Source organism: Pogona vitticeps, chromosome 3, assembly GCF_051106095.1.
Source record: "Pogona vitticeps strain Pit_001003342236 chromosome 3, PviZW2.1, whole genome shotgun sequence".
Classification (NCBI taxonomy): domain Eukaryota; kingdom Metazoa; phylum Chordata; class Lepidosauria; order Squamata; family Agamidae; genus Pogona; species Pogona vitticeps.
The window spans coordinates 254,802,604-254,830,095 of record NC_135785.1 but is presented as its reverse complement, the minus strand read 5'-3'; the positions used below and the strand labels follow the sequence as shown (position 1 = coordinate 254,830,095).

Sequence of the window (27,492 nt, the reverse complement as noted above, 5' to 3'; positions counted from 1 at the left end):
AGACTTTCAAGGTGCAGAATATGAATTACCCACTTTGAGGGATGAGAGATTTTTTTTCTGTAATTTTTTCATTTGTTGGTAAGGCAGAAAAATGCAGTGGTGACACACAACACAGCAAAGTGCATGTGGCACAGGAACAACAGTAACAATAATGGCAACCTGTATGTATATATTTATTTAAAAGCCCACGAAGAATTTCAATTCAGATTTAAAACAGATGCTTTCAGAACCCAAGGTGTAAAAGGAAATTGTTCCAATATTAAGTGATAAGAATTCAGAGTTCTCCGTTTTTTGGCAGCATTAAGGCCAAGTATAAAATGAAATGAGAAATATCTCAGTGACTGATAGAGTTTGGATTCCAGAACGGTGTAATTTGCCCAGCTAACAAGAAATAAAACTCATTATCTTTAACTCAATTAGTACTTCCCTGATTTCTTTAGCAGTATGTTCACAAGGCAGCCAAAATTGTTTCAGGAAATCTGTTCCCTGGTGTCTATCCAGGAGAAGACACAGGTACGGTTAACTCCACTTGGGTGAATCTGAGGAATGATCTGAATCACTGGTGTAGGTGCGCTCAGCTGTGTGTCTGTCTGTTTATCATGTAATATAATTGTATGGTTAAAGTAGTAGATAATGTATCTTTTTGCAGCTGAAATTCAGTCAAGCCACCTTTTCAGGCAAGAGGGAATCCAATTCCACTGAGGCACTGGAGGTAAACATTTGCTGAGCACTGAAAATGTTGTCTGTGAGCTGTGAATGCCCTACAGCTCTGTTGTCAGTTGCACAACATCTGTATTTAATCTCCAACTAGTACTGGTCTAGAGCAGTGGTTCTTAACCTTTGTTACTCGGATGTTTTTGAACTACAACTCCCAGAAACCCCAGTCAGCACAGCTGGTGGTGAAGGCTTCTGGGAGTTGCAGTCCAAAACTCCTGAGTAACCCAAGGTTAAGTGGTCTAGAGAACTAGTGTGGTGTAGTGGATCGAGTGGCTGACTAGGACTTGGGAGGCCTGGGTTCGAATCCCCACTCAGCCATGAAAACCCAATGGGGGGGAATGTGACAATTTTTCCTGAATATTTCACATACATTGATAACTCTATTAAGATTGTCAAACATTTGAAGAGATTTAACAGAACACAACACACCGAAAGCACTACCATGAATGCACAAGGTCCAAACAGGTCCCGTAGGAAGCATTTAGCTCTCACTGAAACAAAGCCAGAGCTTAGGAAAGTTACGGTAATGCTTTGGACTGCAACTTCCAGAATATCACAGTCAATGGGTCCATTGGTTTGTTCCTACCATTACATTGACTTCAGTCCAATTGCTTGCTTCTCCAACTTCCTTTAGCCCAGTCTTTTCCAATCTTGGTTCCCCTTGCATCAGACTACAACCCCCATCATGCTTCATCTGACGTTGCTATCTGGGGCTAAAAGGAGTTTTAGTCAAGCAGCATCCAGAGACTCCAGTTTAAAGAAAGAAGTATTAGCAAGGTTCAATCAGAATTGCTTTCTCAGAATCTTTTTCCCCCATTGGCCCGGTGGTTGCTCCTTGGCCATGGGAAGAACTCCCCCCTGCAATTCGCTTGACCCCTTCACTGGTGATTGTAAAAAATTCAATACAATCCTGCTCATTTAGGTGGGCACTCAAAAATGCTATCCCCGCTAACTCAGCTGAGGTTAGCTAGTCTACCTGATCAATGCCTACCACCTTAAATGTTTGGAATGTTTTATGTCAATATATATTTATGCTTTAATAGTATTGTTTATTTGTATTTTATTATTTTTCTTCTCTGTTCTGTTTATTGTTTTTTAGTCATATGGTTCTATATATTGTAAATTGCCCAGAGTGGCTTTTGGCCAGATGAGGTATGTATGTATGTATGTATGTATGTATGTATGTATGTATGTATGTATGTATGTATGTATGTATGTACGTACGTACGTACGTACGTACGTACGTACGTACGAACGTACGAACGAACGAACGAACGAACGAACGAACGTACGAACGAACGAACGAACGAACGAACGAACGAACGAACGTACGAACGAACGAACGAACGAACGAACGAACGAACGAACGAACGAACGAATGAATGACCAGCCGTGCTTGAAGCTCCAGCCGGAAACAGTCTGGCTGGATTCCCAGCTTTTGTGTTCCCCCTTGTTCTGTATTATAACGTCTGCAAAACAGCTGATCCCGTGAGCAGCTGCCAGGAGGAGGTGGAGACAGCTCAGCTCCATCTCCCATACAGTGTGAAGTCAGGAGAAGTTCTATGTCTAATAAGCCCACTTGAGCCTAGGCGCCTGGTGCTGATTCTTGCAATGTGTGTAAATAGCCTCTAGAAATTGTCTCCCCTATTTGTGGGCAGAGAAGCGAAGGAATGAATGAAGCATCACGAGGGGCTGGAGGAGACATTCCCAGAGGTGGGTCCCATCTTTATTAGTGGCAGCAACACTCTTTGCTTTTCTCCACTGGGTTTTATGGTTGTTTGCCTCTTTTATGTTTGATTCTGCTCTGTGTGGCAACAGCGAATAGCATCTGTGTTGGGAGCCTAATCATCATTTCTCATCTTCCACATAGACTTCCATGTGGAAGATAGAAAATGTTTGTTTCCTGGTGCTTCAGAGGCAAGACTGAGAATAATGGATTCAAGTTACAGTATATGAAATGGGATTCCAATTAAAACATTAGAACTTGCTGATGACGAGAAGCTGCTGAACAGTGGAACAAGCTGCCTCAAACGGTGGTGAACTTCATTCAAAGGGTTTAAACAAAATTTGACCAGTCATTAATCAGGGAAACTTTAGTTTGGAGCTCCTACTTTGGACTAAATTGCCTTTGGTGTCCCTTCAAATTCTGTGATTCTTCATGACAGCCTATCTGCTTTTCTTAGCCTTTCTGTGTAGCACAGGTGATATTGAAAGTGTGGAGGATGGTGTAGGATGCATGTGTTCCTAGTTTGGTTGGGGTGGTTTCTAGGTTGAACAAACAAATGAAATCAAAACAAAGAAAGGTTTCTCTGTATAGATGTTCAGAGGTCAAGCTTACTCTTCAGTGGCAACCCCATGCATGGTTGCTTGCAAGCTTCATGGCATAACAGCAGATCAGCTACATCAGCCCAGAGGTCCACCAAATTCACCATTGTGTTTCCAGCCACTGTGGCTTCCAGATTCCTCTGGGAAACACAGAAGTGGTACATGAAAACAACAAGCATTCTCTATAATGGAATCCCATCAAAGGTGAGTGCCAGTTCTCTCCAGAAACATGAACATTCCATTTAGCTCTCTTAATGGGGGCTTGCCACGGTGATGTTGCAGTGTGGGATACTCCTGCTAAGGATGCCAGCCAGCCATTTTCTATGGCAGCTTATGTAATCCTTTCTTCTAGTTGTCTAGTACTGCTCCCCTGCTTCCCCAGTAATCAGCAGTCTGTGTTGACTGAGCATGGTTGGTTCTTATAGTGCCATTTTCAATTCTTTCACTTTGAACCCCCACCAAGATTTATTTCTTGGTGAGAGCACAGAGTGTTGTCCTCTGAAGATGCCGGCCACAGAGACTGGTGAAACGTTAGGAAGAACAACCTTCAGAACACGGCCAAAGAGCCCGAAAAACCCACAACAACCATTCATTTCTTGGATTGCTCCAAGATTTGCTCTTGAACGTAGGTGGTTCCACTTTGTCTATCTCCAGATCCATCAATGGAAAACAAGTTTGCTGTTCCTGTGAGATGCTTAAGAGCCATCGCTTTAGAATTACCCTCGGCAAATGTGTCTGGTCCACTGTTAAAGCAGTCTAAGCTAGTGGCCATCATGATGCCTTAAGCTGCAGTCTTTAAAAACAATTAGCCCTGGAGGAACATCTTGTCCATCTTCTAAAATTAATCAGAGAAAAGTGTTGCTTCATATGTTGTATATTCTATATCTTAGTAAGTATATTTTAACAAGAAAGAAGCTGTCCTATGGGATATTACAATTCATTGAAAATCGGGATATATATTTTAAATGCTTTTTGCCCAATCAAATTTATTCTTTGTCATAATAACAATAGTCCTCTAGCTTTTTTCACCCTAGCTTTTGATTCCATAAAGATAACAAGCAACTCCAGATCAGATGCAAATATTTCATGTTCCCATTAAATTTATTATAAAAGAAAGAAGAGAAAACAAAGGCCCCAGCTCAACTCTGTTGATATACAGATATTTATGACCCCTACCATATGAGCAGACACATCCAACCAATTTAACGGGACTCAAATGAACATCACAGCTCTCATATTTCCTGGAGAATTCTGGGATTTGCAGTCCAATCAAAGTCATTTTTCCAATTTCTGGATGTGGGTGATGGGTTTGCATCTGCTTTTGTAGGAATATTATACATCTGATACCATTTAAAAGTCTACTCTAATGCAATATTGAATGGATCCAACTTTTATTGAGCAATGGCTTCAACGGAGTAATTTCTTTTGATCACTAAAGATGGTTCTTTGAATTAATTGGTCAGCAAATTTTATTTTTACACCCCTTTAAGTGAAAGTACTTATAGCCAAAGGAAGGCAGTGAGTCCCATAAGAGACGAGACATTTTTTCTTTTTCTCTCACACAAGAAGGTATGCCTCTTCCTTCTTCTTTGGATAAAACAGGTGTTCAGCAATGAAAAAGCAAAGCAAGTCAGTTTTAAATAGATGCATGTCCATCAACTGATTGAGCGACATAAGAGTTATTCAACAATTCAGGGCAAGAGAAACAGACTCCATTGCAATGTTCTTTTCCATTATTAGAAAGATGTTAATGATTCATAGAGGTACTCACCTGCCTAACAGCAAGAACTCTCCAGCCAGCCCTAAGCGTCTCATCGCCATCAGCAGCCCACGCACGGTCATGCCCTCGCAGAAGCACGCCACAACTCTTGCCTTGGGTAAGTGGCTTCTTAGCTTCTCCAGAAGCTTGTCAAAGCTCTGTTCCCCTGCGTTGCTGTAGATCTTGTAGGAATGGGCAATGCAGATTCCCTCCTTGGCTGACATGTCCTTGAAGGCTTCCATGCCACTTTCACCATAGTTTCCTAAGTGGGAACAAACATGTACAAGAATGTAAGCATTTGGATTGTGGGCACAGAAAGGTTCTCATCATGGAGATGACAGGGATTTCAACCCTCATGGGCCAGTGTAAGACACTGTAGGTAAAGGTTCCCCTTGACATTTAGTCTAATCGTATCTGACTCTAGGGCGTGGTGCTCCTCCCCGTTTCCAAGCCATAGAGCCAGCGTTTGTCTGAAGACAGTTTCCATGATCACGTGGCCAGTGGGACTAGACATGGAATGTTATTACCTTCCCACCGAAGTGGTATCTATTTATCTACTCGCATTTACATGCTTTCGAATTGCTAAGTTGGTGAGGAGCTGGGACAAAGCAACGGGAGCTCACTCCATCGCGTGGATTCAATCTTACGACTGCAGGTCTATTGACCTTGCAGCACAGAGGCTTCTGTGGTTTAACCCGCAGCGCCACCACATCCCTTGGCAAGACATTGTGGTCCTCCGGAATCGTGTGTGGTTTGGGGGCAGAATCCACAAAGAAGTAGACCTACCAGGCAGGCAATGTAGACAATTGCCATGTACAGATTTTTCTTCATAAACAAAAATTGTATGTATTACTTTGTACTATAAAAAAATGTATTACTTTTTGAGACTGGCATAGTGGGAATCGATGAAGACATGAAACTGTCCTTTAGATCTTTGAACTTTCTAAAGTCTTATTAGAAGTAGCTTTCCGCAGCTTCAGAAGGAATCCTTTCCAAGCCCTGCTTTTGAGGTCCTTCAAGATTTAACCTAAAAAAAATTTCTTATGCCATTCTTTTATCAATTCTGAATAGCTGGCTGGATAGTTCAGTGGTTTAGGTGGGCATTTGCTTCCCACAGCCCATTCCCCCAGAGTGATGGACAAGCTGCGCAGTCCCAAGGCGCCCTCTAGAGGAAGGGAGGGGTGAACTACTTCTGAGTATTCTCTACCTGGAAAACCCTGAAAAGGATTGCCTTGAGCGAGAATTGGATTGATGCCACATGATTACTAGTAGTATTATTTATCAGTCCTATACGGGAAAGGAAGCACTGTTCAATGTTATCATTTATTTTTTATAACCATTTTCTAAGATGCAATATTAGAACAGTACACACTCTCATTAAGGTGGGTGGGAGAGTAACACAGGCAAAAATATGGCCAACCATAAACAGAAGTGTTCCTGAGCCTTCATTTCTGTGTGCACAATCCCAATGCCACCCACCAGTAGGGCAACAAAGAGTTTTCAGTTTCTTTTAATATGTGAAATTGTGCAGAAGTGAGAATTTCAGCTAATGCTGCTTACTATCCAGGCTGGATTAGTAAATCTTCACAATCAATGAATTTCCCACATTTGGACATTGTTCCCGCACACCCAGCTTTCACAACTCAAAGCAGGCAAAGTGTTATTCAGTTATGAACTGTCCTTAGCATCTAAGCGCAGGAATCTGTAGCCATTTTCCGAGTACTCAACCGCTGGAATGTCTTCAGTGTTGGATAAGAGGTGGCTGTTATTCTCAAAGGCTTTCATGGACGGGATGCAATGGTTGTTGTAGGTTTTTCGGGCTGTTTGGCCAGGCTCTGGAGGTTTTTCTTCTTGTTGTTGTTGAAGATGCGCTGGTGTTTGTGGATTTCAATGGCTTCCCTGTGTAGTCTAATATAATGATTGCTGGTGTTGTCCAGTACTTCTGTATTTTGAAATAGGATGCCCATGAAATCCTATTTCAAAATACAGAAGTGCTGGACAACACCAGCAATCATTATGCTAGACTATATAGGGAAGCCATTGAAATCCACAAATACCAGCACAGCTTCAATAAAAAAGAAGTCTATAACTCAACAAAGCTTGGCTTCCAGTACTGAAAAATACAGCCTGCAAAAAGGTCAACGAACTCTACTCAGGCACAAGGACCGGTGATCACTGCACACAATAGACTAGCTAACGACACCCATCAATCACAGTCACAGATTATCTCCTCCCTTATCACAACAATACACCCATAACAAAAAAAACCCTGTTCACCATAATCACCTTATCTCATGAAAAGGGCAAAAAGCTGATCCCACAGCTACAAATACTCAACTATCTGCACCAGAACACAGACAGAGTTCTAACTCCTGTCCTCCGAAGATGCCGGTCACAGAGACTGGTGAAATGTTAGGAAGAAAAACCTCCAGAACATAGCCAAACAGCCTGAAAAACCTACAACAACCAACAGGCAGCTGTTACCTCAGAAGTGCCAAATGGCCAGACGCTTAGTCATTTTTTGTATACGCTACGATAACTAATGCCATCTCCTATACACTGAAAATAATGACACCTTGCTAGCTTGGGCAGTTTGATTTAAGTATGGAAGCCAAGCACTTCCTAACCCTTCTATAAATTGTATTCTATGATACTGCCTGCCATTTAAGTTATTAATAAACAGACACACAGGAACTGTCTATTTCTTTCTCTTTTTTCAACTGCATGTCTACCAGTTTCCAAGTGCAGAATTATTTTCCAACTTAACATTTGTGTTCACTGCATGCTAATGCACTCCCCTCCCAAATGGAGAGAAGCAACTCACATCCATACTGCAAAAGTTTCAGTTTTGTTTTCCACTCCTAACCCAAGAATTCATGTACTGTAGTTTAAATGAAATTACCGAGTTTTTCCACGTATAAAATGACACATTTGCTTTAAATTATTTGAGAGAAAAATTGAGGGTTGTTTCACACACAGAAGGCAGCTCTTTACCACTGCCTTTTGCGAAGGCACAGGGCTTAGCAAAAAGGAAGGGGAGGCATTGCTCCCTTCCTTTTTACTAAGTGTGCCTTCTCAAAAGGCGAGAGGCGTTGCTCCCTTCCTTTTTACTAAGCTCCGTGTCTTCTCAAAAGGTGAGAGGCGTTGCTCCCTTCCTTTTTCCTAAGCTCCATGCCTTCTCAAAAGGCAAGGAAAAGCAGCAGTCACTTTGACAGCTGCTTTCCTTGCCTTTTGCCAAGGCATGGGGCTTTGCAAAAAGGGAGCACTTTGATCTGTGCTTTTTCTAATTTGGGGTTAGAAAAGGGGGAGTCGTCTTATAAATGGAAAAATACAGTAATGAAGAACCATCCGATTCAGTTTTGACTCAGAGTCATACCTTTAAAATCCTGTGCTTCAAAAGAATAAGCTAAATTGCAGAGCCTTCTGTTCCTACCCAATTACGAGATGATAGCTGGTCAATAAAGAAAACTTCTCATCTCCAGAAGAAGGAAATACAATGTGAGCAGCAAGGTAACTCAAATTGTTTTCATATTTCACTTGTTCTGTTAATGGGATCCATGAACCTAAAATGCCATCAGTCACCTTGATGGTTTTAAATCAGTGGTATATCTGTCCTGAGCCAAAAGCACACCGTCAGACGAGGCTGATGCTATGGAACAAAGCTATCAAAATAATGGGAAGTCAGTCACCTTACATAACGATTTCATGGGCAGCCAGGGTGGCAGGGGGAGAAAAGGTTCAAAACAAGTCGAAAAAGCGAATGCTATTTTTCTTTGCCCAATGACAACACAAACTGTCCCAAATGATCCTCTCTTTTATCCTGGAAAGCAAAATTTGGTTTTATAGAGAGGAAACAGCTGAACATGCATCATCAGTAGATGGGGACAAATAAAAAAAATGGCGATTCGTTCTGATCCGTTAATTGTCAAGGTTAATGGATCAATGAATACGAATATACGAATATTCTTTGACAAATCAACAGGATCAATCCATTGATTTGTCTGCACTTTAAATGGCTATAACACTGGTCCCCAAACACTTAGAGACACCAAATTTGCAGGGAAGCTTCCTCAGACACTTTTCTACAACTCCTGAAATTTGGTGAATGGACCCCCGAGTTATATAGTCACAAAGAGGACACCCCTTCTTTTTTTTCTAGGTTATTAAGGTTCTAGTCCTTTAATTAAACAAGAACTGGACACACTCCTTCCAGTTCTTGCATTTTGACTTCTCCTATTCACGTTTGTCTGGCACTCATCCAAAAGCCCTTAAAGAACCATTCAAATAATGACAAAAAAGCAGGGGCAAGGAGGCAAGAGAATCAATTCAAAATTGCTAAAGAATCCTTTAAAAAACCACTTCAAAAAAGCAGAGGCAAAGTAGGAAATTCACAGTAAATTAACCAAATTACATAATTAAAAAAAAATCTATCTAACAGGAAACACACACACACACACACACACACACACACACACACTACCACCTTCCAAAACTCAAGAAAAACAAGGAGGTATTTAATAGCAAAAAAAAACAACAAAAAAATCCTCAAAGCATTCCCAACGAAAATGACTAGAATATTGGGGGGGGGGGGTTTCCCCTCCCCTCACCATTGGTTTCTTCTTTTTCTTGATTCCACCACCAGCACACATCAGCATGTAGCAAAATTAATCTAATAAAGGAAAGAGGAGAGGGGAAATAATTCTCAAGAAATATGAGGAGGAAGGATTCTGAAATAATTTGAATGAGGCATCCTGGAACCACAGGCAGGCTTCCCCATACCCTGTTTCCCCGAAAATAAGACCTAACCTGATAATAAGCCCTAGTATGATTTTTAGGATGATCATAATATAATATACGGTAGGCCCAGTTAAGTGAACCCCACCCTCCACCATTGCGCAGCAACCAGAAGAAGATGGCATGACTGTATTTGAATAAATGTAGATTGTTGTACATGAAAAAAATAAAACATCCCTAAAAATAAGCCCTAATACATTTTGGGGGGAAATGTCTTAATTTTGGGGAAACATGGTAGGAGGAGCAAGCATAACCCTGAAAAGCAGGGAGGGAATCCCTCCAAACATCAGGAGAGAAAAAACAGCGACAAAGAGAATTCAGAGGCACAGATGGATAGGACAGTCAAGTTGGAGAGCCGCGTGCAACTTGGCAGCACACAGATCTCACCAACTGTCACGTTTCCAGGGGATACAGCAGGTGAAAAGTCCAATAAGTCAGTCCAAAGTCAGAAGTCCAGGGGATACAAAGCAGATGCCAAATTGCCAAAGCCAAAACACAAACCGTAGTCAGAAGTCAGAGTCCAAGAGCCAAGGGTCAAGTAAGCAAGGTTAAAGATAGCAGGATCATGGACGCGAGCCAGAGAATGGACTTGTTGCTTCCACAAGCTTCCAACCCTCTGGGTGCATATTTTATAGCAGCAGTAGTCATCTAAACACTTCATCCTGCTAAAAGTCACAGCTGGTCGACCTGATGTTCCTATGGGAAGCATTCATGCGAGCCTCAGTCCTTTGTGTCATGAGTCTTGCTGAAGCTTATCCCTCACTCTGAGTACTGGGCGACGAGAATCTGGTGGCGATTCAGCTGTCTGCGATTCTGATTGCCCAGCATTTTCCTCAGCTGTAATTAACCCCTCAGATTCCAGATCTTCTTCGGCTGAACTCATGACACCGACAAGGTAAGATTGAAGCAAAGAATATTCTTCATTGTGTTCCAACCAATCCAGGCCTTTCTACAGCTCAAAATTTCATGTTGCTCTTTGATTAAACATTTCCTGGGCAATTTGATAGAAGTGAATGAAGGCTCAAACAAAAGATCGAAATTACATTAAGCTTTTATGCCCTTCTCTTTCATTAAAATGAAGCATTCGGATTTAAGAGGCTTTTTATGGGAATCAGGGTAAGAGACACTTTCATACTTTTCCCCATTGGAGTTAAACAAAAATCCCATCCCTGCCAAACTATCAGAAACATATGTTGACCTAGAAGCTAGAATGATAGAATCATGAACTTGGAAGACACCTATACAACCATTGAGTCCAACCTTCTGCTCAATGCAGGAATATAAATCAAAGCAGATCTCAGGTGGATGTCTAAATGCCTCTTGAATGCCTCCAGTGCTGGAGCACTCACCACCTCTAGAGGTAATTGGTTCCATTGCTGTACTGCTCTAACAGGTGGTTTTTTCCTGATAGTCAACCAAAATATTCAACTTATGTTCAACTAACTACTCCTGGGCCAGCCTAGCTTCTTGTTATGCATGACTAGTGCAAGGCCAGGCTGAGAATAGCCGTTTAACTAAGGCAAACTAGTCTGACAGCTGGCAAGAGAGGAACATGTATACATATTTGATGGTTTTGTCTTGTCATGCCAGCAGGTTCATCCATGTCATCAGGCAGCAACATATGTCAAAAACCCTAATGTTTCTGTTACAAGTTTGCAACAGATTTAACTGGAGCATTTGGAGAGTGTTAACGCCTAAAGACAAGTAGTGTGATGTCAATGGTGATGCTCTTGGTGACTCACAGGTATCAGCTGATGCCTCAAAGGTTTTAATCAATCAGGTTCATTGAGGGATTTTCAAATGGCCAAGTAGAAGCTTCCTTTCCCTCTTCCCTGCTCCTCTTCAGCTGGCCATTAGGGGCAATGGATCCCAGGACAATGGAGGAGATGTGCTTAGATGCCGGGAGTAGAATAAAGGCAGTAATGAGTTAGTCACACAGGGCTCAGAAATGCCTGCATGTGTTTCTTTGCTCTTTGTACCTTTTTAAAAAGCTTCTTAACTCTGTGCCCAGAGATCTCCCTCTGTTATTTTTTCCACCTTGCAGTAATGTTTGTTTTGATTATGTAGTAATTATTTCCCTTTAAGATAAAATACAGTTCCTTCTTAGAAATAACTCAGCAGACAGGTGATCTTGCTATCTTTTTGGGCCCCTTTTTTGAAAAGCCTGTGTGGATTTTTAAAAATATATAACTCCAGTCTGGTCACACAGTGGGATAAAAGTAATATACATTACTAGATAGTAACGTGTTATTAATCCATTACTTTAACATTGCTTTTTAAAAAGCAAGACCCTTAACATGTTGAAAATGGCCAGAAAATGACCTGAAATGGCCTCCAGAACCAGAGGAGTTACACATTGGGGTTAACACATAAGCATTATGGGTAATATGAACAAAATTGAACTTTACTACCCCAACATTAGATACAAAAGTAACCAGTAACACCATTATTTGTAGTGTGTTACTTCCAAGCTGTGGCTCTCGCCACCTTTAAAAACTCTTGTGGAGCTGTAACATAGTGAGATTTGATATTGATCAACCTGATTTGCCTCTCCAGAACCAAAGTGTCAACTGGAATTTAGTTACCCACCAGTTTACATCTAACCCAAATGTTCCAACACATTTCTTAGCTAAAGGAAAACATATCAAAATACATTCTCTTGAGAGAAACTATATACATAAATTTGGGTTCTGTGAGAAAACAAAAGTGAATAATCTAAAATCAAAGCAAACAGCCCTACCGAATTGGACTGATTTGTGTGTGGTCTGTATACATGCTCTGGGATGAGAAATGGCCAGATTTACATTCTTTTCTATTGATCACACAATGTAAAAATTATGCAAATTAGCCTGCAGGTTTTCCCCTCTGCCACTGGGGCTTCTACTTTTTTTTAATCAAATGCATTTGCATCTGTTGATAATCTGTGAATGCTTCAGCAGTTGTGGAGAGATTTGTAACTATTCTATCTGAATTCCTTCCAGTTGGCTACAGAAGCAGTAAGAGAGGCCAGGTAGTGGGAAAACTGGCTTCCATTTGAATTCTTTCCTCCCTACACCTGGCACATAAGTCTGTTTCTTTCTCCGTTCCTTCCTTCCTTCCTTTTAAAGGCTTGCTGCCCTACTGCTAGGTCAGCTATGTGACCAAAGTGGGGAGAGGGAGAGCAAGGAATCTGCAGAGAGAGGGGGGGAGGACGTTTTCAGTCAGCCTTATTTCCACCTTGTTAAGGTAGCTTTGCTGTTGCTATCCAGATTTGCAGAAGGCACAGTTAGAGCTACCTTTACAAGTTGGAGACAAGGATGACTGAAAACTTCCTCCTCCTCCTCTCTCTGTGTGCATATTCTTTTCTTTTCTCTTCAGACAGGAAGCTGTCTCAGTGCTAGGACGGTAAGCGGAAGGAAGGAGACCCAAGCAACAGATATGAGAATGGGATGATTTAAATGGCTAACAAGCTGCAAACAAGGTTGAGTGCTAATTTCCTCCCCCCCTCTACTGTGTCATCAGCTGAAGTGAATTAACTCAGGAAAACTGACTTCATGGGTGCAATTTCACAGTGGATCCATTCTCATTTCCCCCCACTGTGTCACACTCAGAGAGAGATTAAAGTGGAAACAGGACAGAACAGACTTTTGAATGAGCACATACAAAAGGAATATGGGCCCAAAATAGATTGATTCACCCATCTGTTCTTTTAGCATTTTAGCTTCCAGCTCAAACCCTACCATTGGCCACAACTTCACTTGTCCAAATCTAATATCTGACTCTCATATCCTGATACAGTTCTTACTGAAGCAACTACTTCCTGTTCTAACAACTGTCAACAGATATATGTTGTTAGCCGCCTAGAGTGGTCCTGACACAACCAGATAGGCGGGATATAAATAAAATAAATAAATAAATAAATAAATAAATAAACATGGCTGCTGGGACTGGGGCTGGGGGAATGGGATCCATCCTGAATGGTTTTGAAGATGAGGGTACCAGCATCCTTATTCAAGCCTGAACAATCACCCTCATCAATGCTAACAGAAACAGCTTTTTAAATTACACGAATCTTGTGAAATTGCTGAAATCCCTAGAATTATATTAAATAGAAAGTGTGGTGGGTGGGAAGAGCTGCTGGATAGCTCAGTGGTTTAAGGCATCTGGCTACAGACCCAGAGGCTTGGGAGTTCAATTCCCCATTGTGCCTCCTTGACAGGGACCCCATAGGGTCTCTTCCAGCTCTGCAGTTCTTGATGATGATGTGGATGAGGATAATCATCATCTACATGATTCCCCTTACTAGATGGCCTCAATAATTCTAGCTCCCTTTAAAGACAGAGAGACCTGCTCAGCTATGCACAGCAAGGAGCACAAGTGCCAAATTGAGTGATGCTGGGTGGCTGTTTTGCAAATTAGCAACTGGGTGGCAGAAAGGCAATTATTTACAGCTCTTTCCCCTTTACAAAACCTCTACACGCCACGTTTTTCCAAAGGCATGTCAGTTCACAGCCTCCCCTCTTAATTGCCTGGAGAAAATGAGAGTCACACTTCCACTATTTAATGAGCACTTTCAGAGCATGGCCAGTTCTGGTTATTCTGCCTTGATCTGGACAGTATTAAGAGCAGACGGCACAGCGCTGGGTCTGCGTGGAACTGCCGCACATGCGAGGTGACAATGGGATGTGAGGACTCAAATGGGTCAGCACTGAGCAGCAGGGCAAGTTGGAAGGTTTCTAAAGGAGACTAATGGGTGTGGATGTGTGTGTGTGTGTGTGTGTGTGTGTGTGTGTGTGTGTGTGTGTGTGTGTGTGTGTGTGTGTGTGTGTGTGTGTGTGTGTGTGTGTGTGTGTGTGTGTGTGTGTGAGAGAGAGAGAGAGAGAGAGAGAGAGAGAGAGAGAGAGAGATCATGGGAAATATTAGCAGCACCCCAGGGAAACAATTTTGAGGCTCTCCTTTACATGCCCTATTCTTTAGCAACGTAATGCCTGTGATGATTTCTGAAATGGGCATCTCTCCTCCCAGGCATTCCATATCAACTTAGGATAGATTGGCTTAGCCATTTGTATTTGATGACTCATAGCAGCCCAGGGTCAGGAGGCAGAATGTCATGACTGGTCTATCCTGCAAAAAAGGAGCTGCAACTTATTCCTACGAAGCCAAGCTGGAAACTTCACAAGCAGCAGCAGCTAAACATCTAAGGGCCTGATCACACCAGGCAAATGTTCCCCATTCAGTACCTCTGTTGTACTGAATCATGGTCACATGGTGTATATACCAGGGCAATCATTCCCATTTCTTTTAATATTACTGATTCATTTCTTTCTATTTGGAACATTGTGGCTGGCTACACTGTGGAATTGATTTATTGTCTGTCTTGTCTTATGGGGCAGTGCAGCCTCTCACTTTATATATACAGTGGTGCCTTGCTTAACGATTACCTCATTAAACGACAAATCTGCTTGACTATGAGGTTTTTGCAATCGCTATAGCGATCACAAAACAATATTTTAATGCGATTTTTCGCTTAACGATGGTTTAAAAACAGCTGATCGGCACCTCTCAAAATGGCCTCCTGCTGTGCAAAATGGCTCTCCACTGTTTTTAGGACAGATTTTTCGCAAGACAGGCACCGGAAAATGGCTGCCCTATGGAGGATCTTCGCTGGACGATTAGGTATTTAGCCCACTGGAACGCACTGAGCGGTTTTCAATGCATTTCAATGGGTTTTTTCCCCCCACTTGATGATGATTTCGCTCTACAGTGATTTCGCTGGAACGGATTAACGTCATTAAGCAAGGCACCACTGTATAGTATAGAATCATAGAATCACAGAGTTGGAAGAGACCACAGGGGCCATCAAGTCCAACCCCCTGCCATGCAGGACCTCCATCAAAGCACTCCCGACAGATGGCCATCCAGCCTCTGCTTAAAAACCTCCAGAGAAGGAGACTCCACCACACTCCGAGGCAGCCTATTCCACTGCCGACCAGCTCTGACAGTCAGGAAGTTCCTCCTGAGATTCAGGTGGAATCTCTTTTCCTGTCGTTTGAAACCATTCCTCGGTGTCCTAGTATCTGAAGCCGTGGAAAACAAACCTGTCCCTTCCTTGACACGACATCCCTTCAAATATTTAAACACGGCTATCATGCCCCCTCTTAACCTTCTTTCTGTAAGGCTAAACATTCCTAGCTCCCTAAGCCGTTCCTCATAGGACATGGCTCCCAGACCTTTGGCCATTTTGGTTTCCCTCCTCTGGACATATTCCAGGTTGTCAGCATCCTTCTTGAATTGACTTGCCCAGAACCGGGCACAGTGCTCCAGGTGAGGTCTGAGCAAAGCAGAATAGAGTGGTAGTATCACTTCCCTTGATCTAGACACTCCTATTGATGCAACCAAGAATTGCATTGGCTTTCTTGGCAGCCGCATCACACTGCTCTCTTATGTTCAGCTTGTGGTCTACCAAGACTCCTAGATCCCTTTCACAGGTACTGTTGTCTAGCCAGGTGTCTTCCATCCTATATCTGTGCAGTTCATTTTTTTCTGCCTAGGTGTGGGACCTTACATTTCTCCCTGTTGAAATTTATTTTGTTAGTTTTGGCCCAGGACTCCAATCTGTCAAGGTCATTTTGAATTTTAATCCTGTCCTCTGGAGAATTAGCAACCCCTCCGAATTTGGTAACATCTGCACATTTAATCAGCATACTCTCCATTCCTTCATCCAAGTCATTGATAAAGATGCTGAATAGCACAGGGCCCAGAACAGAACCCCGAGGCACCCCACTAGTTACCTCTCTCCAGAATAAAGAGAAGCCATTGGTGAGCACCCTTTTATCTAAAAGGCACATTGTCTGTACATTTTGCAGAGCAGATGAGAAACATCAGAGTTCATCTGGTAACCATTGATATCTGCAGCTGCATCGTGCATTTCCCATTCAAATCACGGATGGTGGCGCAATTAGGAAGGATTGCTGCACATTGCAGGCCCAGCAGATTGAATGACAGACCAGGCTTCCCAGTGGCAAGCAGAGACAGCTGCGTAAAAGGATCTTTGGGTGGACCCTAAGTCCTGCTTGCGAGCCACCTGCTTCTTCTTTACCCTTGCAATCCAGTGGCATCTCCAAAAGCACAGAGATGCTATTATTGCATAGATCATCTCAGTGTTTGTCTTCATCGCTGCACTTAGTTTACCTTCCAAAAGGAAGGGCAATAGTTTAAATAAATCCTGATCCCAAAGGATTTCTATCCCCTCCTTGTTCAACATGTGTGCATTATTAATCTACAATTGTGCATCTAGCCTCTTATTCAAAACCCCAGATATCAGAACAGACCTGAATCACCATTGCACATGAGCATACAATGGGGTTTACTGCGCAACCACTATGAGATTGGAGCATCACAATTCATAGTGCCAACAACAGCAACCTCACTCCATTTTGTTAATCCAGAGCATCTGGATAATCCTCTGCTGGGAGTGGGGTAGATGTTGGAGTTTTTAAAATCTCTCATGCTACCTGTGGCTTGTTGGACCAGGAGGGACTTTCCTGGGCCTGGGTGATTGTCCATCTATTTAGCACTGCTCAGTCATTCCCTCCCACTTCTGAATTCAAAGAGTGCCCTGCCTTTTGCTGAGCGCTCCTTTCCCTCTCTTTAGTCTGTTAGGAGCAGTCGGGTTTTTTAGTTTGCTGTTGACCTGCTCACAACTGTAAGAAATGAAACATTTTAAAATTATTTCTTTTACTAAAGTCTCAGAGTGAGTTACTGAGACTGTAACTGCAGTTAATGAGAAAGGGGTGGACTATCTGGGGGAACTTGAAGATATTCTCTGTGAGTACTTGCATAGCACAAAGGAATTTTTTTACCAGAAATTCAAAATTCTGCAAGAGGAAGTGGATATGGTTTTAGAAGTGCAGCTGTCGGCTACTGAATCAGTGTATCTTGTTAAATATAAGTTCTTACTTTGATTTGCAGTGGATTTCCAAGTAAGTAATAGAATCATAAAATCATTGATGGGCTGGAAGGGACCTTGGAGGTCTTCTAGTCCAACCCACTGGCCAAGGCAGGATACCTCATACCATCCCCAGTATGTTCCTTCCCTGTCCTATGTTCATTCCCAGTTCATTCTCAGTCCTATGAAGCAAAGATTGCAGAGGTAGAAGCTTAGTACAGTAGGACCCCCGTATCCACTGGGGATTGCTTCCAAGCCCCCTCTATACTAAAACTGCAGATAATATGAAAGATATATGTATAGCATAATAACCAGAAAAAATATTTTCACATGAATTACCAGAAATGGCCACTAGAGAGGACCAGAGACCACACTGTGTATTCTTCACTAACAAGTATTCATAGCAAGGTCTCTGGTTCCCTCTAGTGGCCCATTCTAGTAATACATATGGAAATAGTTTTTTCTGGATTAAAAATATTTTTAATACTTTCAAACTGTGGATAACTGAATCAGTGGATATTGGCCCTGTGAATAAGAGAGTCCTTCTCTACTTACATGTAAAAATATGCATGTTTCTGGCATTCCGTAGATTCTTTTGGCTAGCAAGGAACATAACTGTTGGGAAAACCAACTTGCATACCCTGCTCTGTTAAATTTTTAAAGCTGTACAGGCAAGCTGCCAGTGCAACACCCTGTGATGATGGCATGCTTACTGTGCCATGAGTAATACTTACTCCTGCTGCTTCCTGCTTGTTGAGTAGCACCATCATGATAGTACATCATGATGGGCTCTCATAGAGCCCATACTTATACAGGCTTGAAGAATTAGTTCCATGTGTGTTCTGACGCAAAGTTAGTCATCCACTGGATTTTTCAGTTCCCAAACATCCTGGTGCCATTCTTGGCTCAAAAATCACATCAAAGATGTTGGGGGAAAAGCCTATTTTGAGAGACAATATGTTAGAAGTACCTATTTTGAGGAAGTTATATTTGAAAACATGTGTGCCTAGAGAACATGTGTTTAAAACCTATATTTAAATCTAAAATATCTATCTGTAGAAGAATGATTGTGTACATATCTGAGGGTTTTTTTTTAAGGTAAATGATTGTGGAAAGGAGGCAAAGCAGATTTCGAGATGAACACGTGTGAAAGTCAGAGGGACCAGGGTCGGAAGCCGTTGTTGGTGCCTGTTGCCAGCATTTGATCAGACAAGCTTGGTGCTATTTTCATCCCTTTGATTCAACGATGAGACTCTGCTTGAAGGAAAATCCCTGCAGCAAAAATGCCATGTGTTGACTCTGTGGTCGCACATGACCTGATGCATTATCTCCTGATCACATATTTCAGTTTGCATCACTCTGCACACAACAGCAGAAGCCATTGCCAGAGCTTTGACATTTCTGGCACGGCAGATGAACTGCTGCTCCAAGGCCTCACTCTAAGATGGTCGGTCACATTTCATCAGACCCGAGTCCACACGCACCATGTCTGTTCTCTGCTAGAGCCAAGGATATGGCTACTAATATGGCAACAGAAGGGGGCAGATTTATTTCTTGAATCCTCGCCCCTCTCTTGTCCCTAAAAAGCCCGGAGGGGATATGACTGAGCAAACAATTACAGATGGCAGTGCAGGAAATGCTTCTGCCCACTTGTCCAAAAGGATGGCTGCAATTCTTTGGAAATCGTTACAGACAAGTTTGAAACGAATCACTGTGCAAGTCTCGAAGAGATGCAAAATAAGATATGGATTAACTGATTATTTTGCACATGGTAAACACTGCTTGAAGTGCAACTGATGGTAATTTCCGTTTTTCCATTTCATTACAAACATCTCTCTCTCTCTCTCTCTCTCTCTCTCACACACACACACACACACACACACACACACACACACACACACACGTTCGTGTTAGACATGTAAAGCTCTGCTTGTGACAACCTTGTGGTGTTCTCCTTGTCTATAAAATAGCAGGATTTTTACTGTCGATCTCAAGAACCGTTTTAGTAATTGCGAGACCAAGGGGCACACAAATGACCTCAATTTCACATGGACTTAGAAAAAAATGAAAGCAGTGGATGGGTTGTCTGTAACTCAACCTGTCCTTTTGCGCTTTGCTGGGAGAGTGTTTTGCTCAACAAATGTTTCACAAAGAGAAGAGGGGCCAAGTTTTTGCAGAGATGCTTTACAGAAAAGGAGGAAGAGTCAATGATCAAAAGGTTTCTTGTCTTGTTCTCATACAGAAATAACAAACTCTTCTGGATAATTTCTTCACAGGCTGTCTCACATAATAAATTATTTATTGGTGACAGTTCTTCCGATTTCCTGGATATAGGGGGAGGGGGGGGGCTTTCCAGAAGGAGCATATGTTCAACAGTGTGATGTGGCTACAAAAAAGGGCAAATGCTATTTTAGGCTCCATTAATAGAAATATAGTTTTCAAATACCACGAGGTTCTACTCCCCCTCTATTCAGAACCAGTTAGGCCTCACCTTGAGTATTGTGTCCAGTTCTGGACACCACACTTCAGGAAGGATGCTGACAAATTGGAACAAGTTCAGAGTAGGGCGACAAGGACGATCAAGAGGCTGGAAACCAAGCCTTATGAAGAAGGGCTGAAAGAACTGGGCACGTTTAGCCTTGGGAAAATAAGACTCACGGGTGGTATGATAGCACTTTTCAAATATTTGAAAGGCTGCCATACAGAGGAGGGGCAAGATCTGTTCTTGGTTATTCCAGAATGCAGGACGCACAACAATGGGCTCAAGTTAAAGAAAGCCAGATTTCAGTTGAATATCAGGAAAAAATGTCCTGTTAGAGCAGTACGACAGTGGAACCAGTTAACTTGGGAGTTGGTGAGTTCTCTAACACTGGAGGCATTCAAGAAAAGCTTAGATAAGCACCTGGCAGATATGCTTTTATTGTATTCCTTCATTGAGCAAGGGGTTGGACTTGATGGCCTTGTAGGCCCCTTCCAACTTCACTTTTCTATTATTCTATGTTCTCCTTAATGAAATTGGTTCTGCATCATGCTATTGCTGTAACATACGTACCACATTTCTCTTGTCTTTGGTAGTACAATGAAATCATCAATGGTTTTCAGTGCTTTTTCATCCCTTGCCCCCGCACTGCCCCGCCAAAGACATTAGTTTCGGCTTGTTCCGGGAAAGAGTTTAGCAACGTGACACTTCCTATTTAAGTTCATTTATGCAGTCAGAGGCTCCCAGTATGAAGCTTTTAATTAGTTTTCAATTAGTGCATATACACACAGAAATACAGACACACCAATCCCTCCAGAAAAGAAGCTCCAGCATGAAAGTGGATTTCATATTTTTAAAAGGATTTCCTAAAGAGAAACCGTTCTCAGAAAAGTGACTGCTTAAAGTGACATTTGGGTGTGAATCTTGGCAAGCCCCAATTTCCTTTGCAACCAAGTGGGGAAGGGGAGATGGAATTTTGCCCCATCTGGAAGATCCTCATGTAATGGATTTATAAATTAGGACAGAAGCATACACACACTTTCACATCTTCTGCGCCCCAATCACAGCAATAGCTTGGCTGCCACAGCCCCGCCTCCCTGCTTGCTCAGCCACTCTGGTCTGGGGGCGGAGGAACGAGTCTCCCTGCTCAGCTGTGGAGTGGCTGGGTGAGCAGGGAGGTGAGGCTGTGGCAGCCGAGCTACTGCTGCGATTGGGGCACAGAAGATGACACCAGCCACACATGCCCCGCAGTAGTTTGGCAGGGTCTGAGATGGGTCTTCATCAAGCCAGCCACCCGTGGTAGTGGGCTTCAGATTTGTATATGAATACGAAGTCCCCATTTTAGTGGTTACTTTCATCTAAAATGCTGTTTACTGAAATGATACTCCCGGTTAGACTCTAGTCAAAACATTCCGTTGGGATCATCTCGTTTCCTGGTGGGATGCCAAACGTTGTGATCATTGCCTGAAATAGACACTTTCTGTGCAGTTGTTGTTGATTAGGCATCCTTCAGTCTTGAGAGACTAGGGTATCGTGCTCTGTATGGAGGACTTGGAACAGCGTCTAGTGTGGCTGATGAGGCCAATTCGAGAGTGGCAATCTCTTCCACACTGAAGACAAACACAATCTGTCCCCTGTCCAGCTCCCTGGTTTTGCTGCTTTTGGGACTGCCTCTTTGCTTCGGCCTGCTGGACAAGGGTCTCTTCAAATTGGGAGGGGCCGTGATGCACCGCTAAGGGCAAATCTGAGCACCAAAAATACCATCAAGTTGCATACCCTACAGTATAGCGTAGATAAAAATAGAGACATGCTTGTACAGCCCCCTTTTTGCATAGGAAAGTTGGATGCTGAGGTCTCTGCTCAGTCCTTTCAGATGCAGGGATGGGGGCGGTGAAGAAGGGAATATGCTTCCAGGAAACATTAGCCCAGTGGGTGGAGAACAGGTAGCCCTACATATGTTGTTGAGCTGCTACCTGCTTACAGAGCCATGGAAAAGCCACCCACAAGAAGGCAAGGCTATAATTGGCTGTAAAGATATTTGACAAGGTTGCCCTCTGGAGCAATTATGTTTTCAGTCCTGGGTTCTGAAATGTTCTTGGACTACAACAGCCAGAAATCCTGGCCAGCACAGCTAGTAGTAAAGGCTTCTGGGAGTTTTAGTCTGAGAACATCCATGGGCCCAGGGTTGGGAACCACTGTTCTAGAACTTAACTCCACATGAACATAAATAGGTTAATAGCAGGACATCTGTTTTCCATCTGTCTCTATATAGGTTTGTCTGTGCTTGTTAAGAGGCTCGAACCTCTTTTATTTTATACCAGTGGTGTTCAGGACTGCCTGGTTCTTCAGAGATGTATAAATTCAGCTGCCAGATTAAGCTAGAAGTGCAAATCAGAGAGACAGACATTTAAAATGTTTAAACAAAGCCAGACATTTTTGGAAAGCTGAAGAGCTGCAAGTAGTTTTTCAACACAAATAAGCCCTCTTGGGAAGCGGGAGCTGTATTATGTGTGGTCTACGTGCAGCATCTTAAAAAGCAGAGACCTCACCTTGCCAACAAAGGTCTGCACAGTCAAAGCTATGGTTTTTCCAGTAGCGATGTATAGAAGTGCCTAGCCACTTTCTCCATCTTCATCATGTCTGTGAGAAGTCACTGCTTCTCAGCTGAAAGTGATAACAGACACCTGCTTTTTGAGGGCCAAAGCCCCCAGTAATCTGGCTAGGGAAATTCCTGAAGACCTCTGGAGGCTTTTGCCCACAAGTTCTGAATATCCCATACCTAAAACTGACCACCCTTGTCCCGTATTGCTAGCAATCTGCAAATCCATACTCAATTGTAGTTGAATCTTGGATTCACGCTTCTCCCCAGTTTCATCATCCGTTCCCAATGATCCAGGTTTGTTAGTAAATGGAATCATCTCTAAAAGCTACCTTCTCTCAAGAAAAGAATGTATTAAGATGAAATGAATTCTTGCTGGAGAAAGGGGAAAAATGGGGTCTCCTGCACTTAGCTGCATGACTAAGAGAGAGAGAGAATGGCAGGTGTGGGAGGAAGTGAAGATAAGCCTGAGAATATCAGTCTTGAAGCACCATAGCAGACAAGATAAAGATGAAATGCTGTAGGTTGCCTTGGCTTTGAGATTTCTGGGTCAGTTGGAACCATGTCTTCATGTGGAAGATGTTTACCTCTCTTTGTACTCATTCAGCCAGTTCCCATCTCCCATGATTATTATTGTTTTTGTTTTGAATCTGGAAGAGCAATGATCCAGCACACACTTGATGGGCCCCACCTCTCAAAGGATCCTGCCACATTATCTGGCCATACAAAGTGAAAGTATTTGATCTTGGACAAGCAGGAGCCAAACCATCTAAGGGAATTACATCAGTGGTGTCCAACTCATAACAAATCCGAGCAATCTTACCTGCAAAGTGTCTTGCAAATTGTTTACAGCAGGCTGTTGAGTAGTCTACTTTCTCTTATCCTAGGGCAGAGCATAATAGGCCCTTGACTGCTCCAGACAGCTCTGCTTAATGGCTCTCAGCTGATGCAGTCCTGGCAGAGAAAAAAATGCTTTCTCTGCTGCCAGTGGAATATGACTTCTTTTGAGTTCTAGCCTGCATTCAATCGGATTCATTCAGAATTTTCCACCGTTATTGCTCTGATCACTGAACAGCTCATTTCATTGCTACCTACCATCTGGCAAACCAAGGGCTAGCTTTGCTCTACTCCATGGTATTTGATGGTCAAGAGTGATTGCATCCGCCTGGCTCTTTCCCCAGAGCTGCCTGCTGAGGCAACATAAAACTCTCTAAAAGCCCATCGGGAAACCATCTGGATTCATCAGCCTCCTGGAGTGAGCCAGTTTAATGGGAGCCCCATCCCAAGGCTTTGAGTCCCAGTGAATCTAAACCCTATATCTCTATAATAACAGGAAGTACAGAGAGAGTTCCTCCTTGGACAGGGGAATGTGTCTTTCAGCATGACTGCGACCAGGTAGCACTAGAGACAGACCCATAGACATCAAAGAGGATATGAAGTCCTGAGCTCCTTGGGAAGACTTGGCCCAGATATTGAAGTCTCTCTACACAATAAGCCAAGGGGACAACAGCAACACCCCTACAATCAGCTGTACTAGATCAGGAAGAGCAACTCTTGAGCAGTGAGTTGAGTGATACACCGAGAGGATCCCTATACGGCCAAGCCATCCATCTTCAGTTGAACCGACTGTGACTCTACCTCTACAATACAGCCCAGATTGACATATGCATTCAGGATCAGATCCTGTTGTTTTCTTATTTATCAACCCAGCATTTAGGGGCAGCATTTGGAAACTATAAGATATATTACCTCAACTATCCAAGCTGTTTGAAGTGGGAAAGGATTTAGAGAATTATCTCCTCACACAGTCTAATTGCTCCCACCCTGCGCCATGTCACCCCCTAGTGGCACGTAATCCCTTGCACATGTGTATGGTTGTGCAATTCATTGCTTCCACCAGTTGTTGGATCCACAAACTAATCCGAATTCACCGCAAGAGACAAAATGTCTGCCATTTAGCACCATGCCTGTATTAGACACAGCATCCGGGGTCAATCTTGGAGGCCATCTACTGAGGGACACAGTGCCTAGCTCTAGAGATCCGTGGCCCATGGGTCCTTCTGCTTGCTTTATCCCAGGGCCATCCAAAAAGCTGGAGAGAAAGCCTGCAAGATTCCTGCCCCAGCAGGATTGCATGATTTCCACATGCTCCTTCCTTTGAACAATTTGCCACTGCTGCCTGTCATGTACTTAACGCACTCGAGAAATTAGTTTGCCTTAGCATGACTGAGAGTTCTGTTATGGGAAGGCGCTCAAGCAAAGTGGGGGGGAAATGTGTTGCTTTTCACCTATCCTTGGAACTCAAAATGCTGCAGGACAAGGAATTGTGTGGGCATAAAGGAGGCTGTGATTGGCGCACTAGCCTTTTGGGTTTTCCAGACAAAGAGGCTCCTTGACAGAGCTAAAGAAGCATGTCCGTTGTCAGCTGAATTAGAAGTGACTGAAGATGAAGGCGCTCAAGCATATTTTCAGAAGGACCTGCTCTGGAGAGTGTTACGCTGAAATGAGTTGTAGGTTTGATGAAATCAGATCTTAGCGGGCAAGTCACTGCCTCAACAAAACAAGGTTTAACTCGGTGGTTTGGCATTCTGCTGGTTTCGACCTACAAGTCTACACTACACAGTGGCACCAGTTCAATACTTGCCCTGGCTCTACTCCAGCCAGTCTCAACAGAAGGCCTCTGGAGGGCCTGGGATATTTGGAGGGGGGGAGGGTCCCAGATTGGAAATATTTCTTCACACACCACCTCATAAGGGTTGTTATGTGATTCATACAAATCCTGGTTCAGCCTATATTTCTTTCATATTGTGTTTATCGCTGTGGCCAAAAAAAGGTTGGGAATGGTTGCTATCAGAGTGCACAGTAAAAGAATCGGATGATCTTGTTACTGCTGTACTACTGACTAGAAAATGGATCAGATCAGACACAAAGATACAGAAAGGACCGTGTGCATTGAATCTCAGCTGAATTTTCATCCATCCTGTTATTATCACTTCCCCAAAATCAATAGATGGAACCCAGTCAAAGGTTCATTTTAGCCAGCTGGGAAGAGGAAACGAGACTATTTTTCCAAAGGTGTGAAGTCACCATCAAATGATATGAAAAATGACTCAAAATCAGTGGGTTCTAAAACATGAAAGCAGCAGGATATGGTTTATGCCCTGTAGGACAGAGTTAAATCCTCATTATTAGTTATTGTTATTGTCTACCTTAAAGTTAATCTTCCTTTCCAGATTAATTTGGGGGAGGAGATCGGTTACTGGAGTGGGGGTGGTGGAATTAGTCCAGTTTTCCAAATCCATTTTCAAAATGTTATCACATTCTCTCATACAGCATTTCATGTCAAATGTTTGTCCTTTTGTTCAATTTAGTTATTTGCTGAAATTGCAGAAGGCAGGAGGTCAAAGTAAATGGTGTTGGGGATGGTGGAAAGAGAGAGGGAGGGGAAAAAAGTACAGGAAGAGAGAAACATTATTTCAGAGAGTATAAATTGCCATTTTGTTCTCTAGAAAAATCTCTTCTGCTAAGTCATCTAGATACTATAAACAAATCATCTCTTGGGTCTTCATAAATGTAGAATGTCCTGCCCCTTAAAGGTTTGTCCATCTGCAGAGGCTGTATTTGAATAAAATCCTGTATAAATTGCAGTGTTACCGCACTGAAAGAATTAGAAAAGATCTTCAAGTGTAAGGATGTGTCACAGGAGACCAAGACCAAGATAATCCACACACTCGTATTTCTGATGACCACGGATGAGTGTGAAAGAAGGACAGGACAGAACGCTGACAGGGGGAAAAATTGATTTGTTTGAAATGTGGTGCTGGAGGAGAGCTTTATGGATTATCTGGACTTTCAGAAAGACAAACAAATGGGTCCTAGACCAAATCAAGCCTGAACCATATCTAGAAGCAAAAAATGTTGGATCTGTGGATGTCCTACTTTGGGCACATCATGAGAAGGCAGAATTCTCTGGAAAAGACAATAAAGATGGGAAAGGCAGAAAGCAGCAGGAAAAGAGGAAGACCAAATATGAGACGGATTGATTCCTTTGAGATTGCCCAGACGTAGAGTCGACAGAGGTTGGTGGCGACTTGATGGCAAATAATAGCAACAATTCCAATGTGAATGCTTCATGAGCCAAAGATGACAGATACCATCCCCATGGAAAGGGGGAGAGACAAGAAAGCTTGAGGGAAACCAAAGTAGAACGAATGTAAGCGAAAAGATTCTGTAGGAACACCTCGTACAAACATCTGATAAATACAGTATGTCCCATGGGTAAGGAGTGCTAATTACTGGCAGCAGGAGACAAAAGAGAAAAGGAAAGGGGCAGTGAAATGGAGTATCCTGGGTGCCAGCCAACCATTCCACACGGTAACAGCATTCCTATTGTTCTTTTACTCCAACAAGCCATACTTCTGTATTTCATATAAGAAAAAATGAACTAGTGCAACACAATACTCTTGTATACTACCTCCAAGGCAATAAGGCAGGATTCTAACTGGTAAGGCCTTAGAGCAGTGAGGTTCAAACTGTTTCTGCTGGTTTTCCTTCTCGTAATTCTCGTAATTCGTCATTTCATATGCAAAGAGTCCTCAAATTCAAACTGAATTGGAATGCTTCTGCTATCTCTGTATTTTATGCCAATACATCTTTCCATTCTTGTTTCCATCTGGCACATTTTCTAAGCTTTATACTGTAAGTATGCTAATGCTGTGGAGAAATCAGGGCCCACAGAGTTAATTTTTTTTTAATTTGACAAAGATTATGTCTCTCTTTCACACACACACACACACACACACACACACACACAAAGGTAGCTGCAATCCTCACAGTGTGAAGAAGTCCTGAGGCACTGCTATTGTGTCAAGAACAATATATTGCTGAGAGCA

At 42.7% G+C, this 27,492-nt stretch overlaps 1 protein-coding gene across 6 annotated transcripts in view; it reads right to left on the bottom strand.

The window, feature by feature from the left end:
* Positions 1 to 27,492, bottom strand: part of GRM5 (glutamate metabotropic receptor 5) — a 289,531-nt gene that overhangs the window by 151,506 nt on the left and 110,533 nt on the right. For all 6 annotated transcript variants that reach the window (XM_072993554.2, XM_078390140.1, XM_020810962.3 and 3 more), the window contains exon 3: positions 4,814 to 5,063. In XM_072993554.2, coding sequence (XP_072849655.2) covers positions 4,814 to 5,063 — 250 coding nt within the window. The remainder of the gene's footprint in view (positions 1 to 4,813; positions 5,064 to 27,492) is intronic.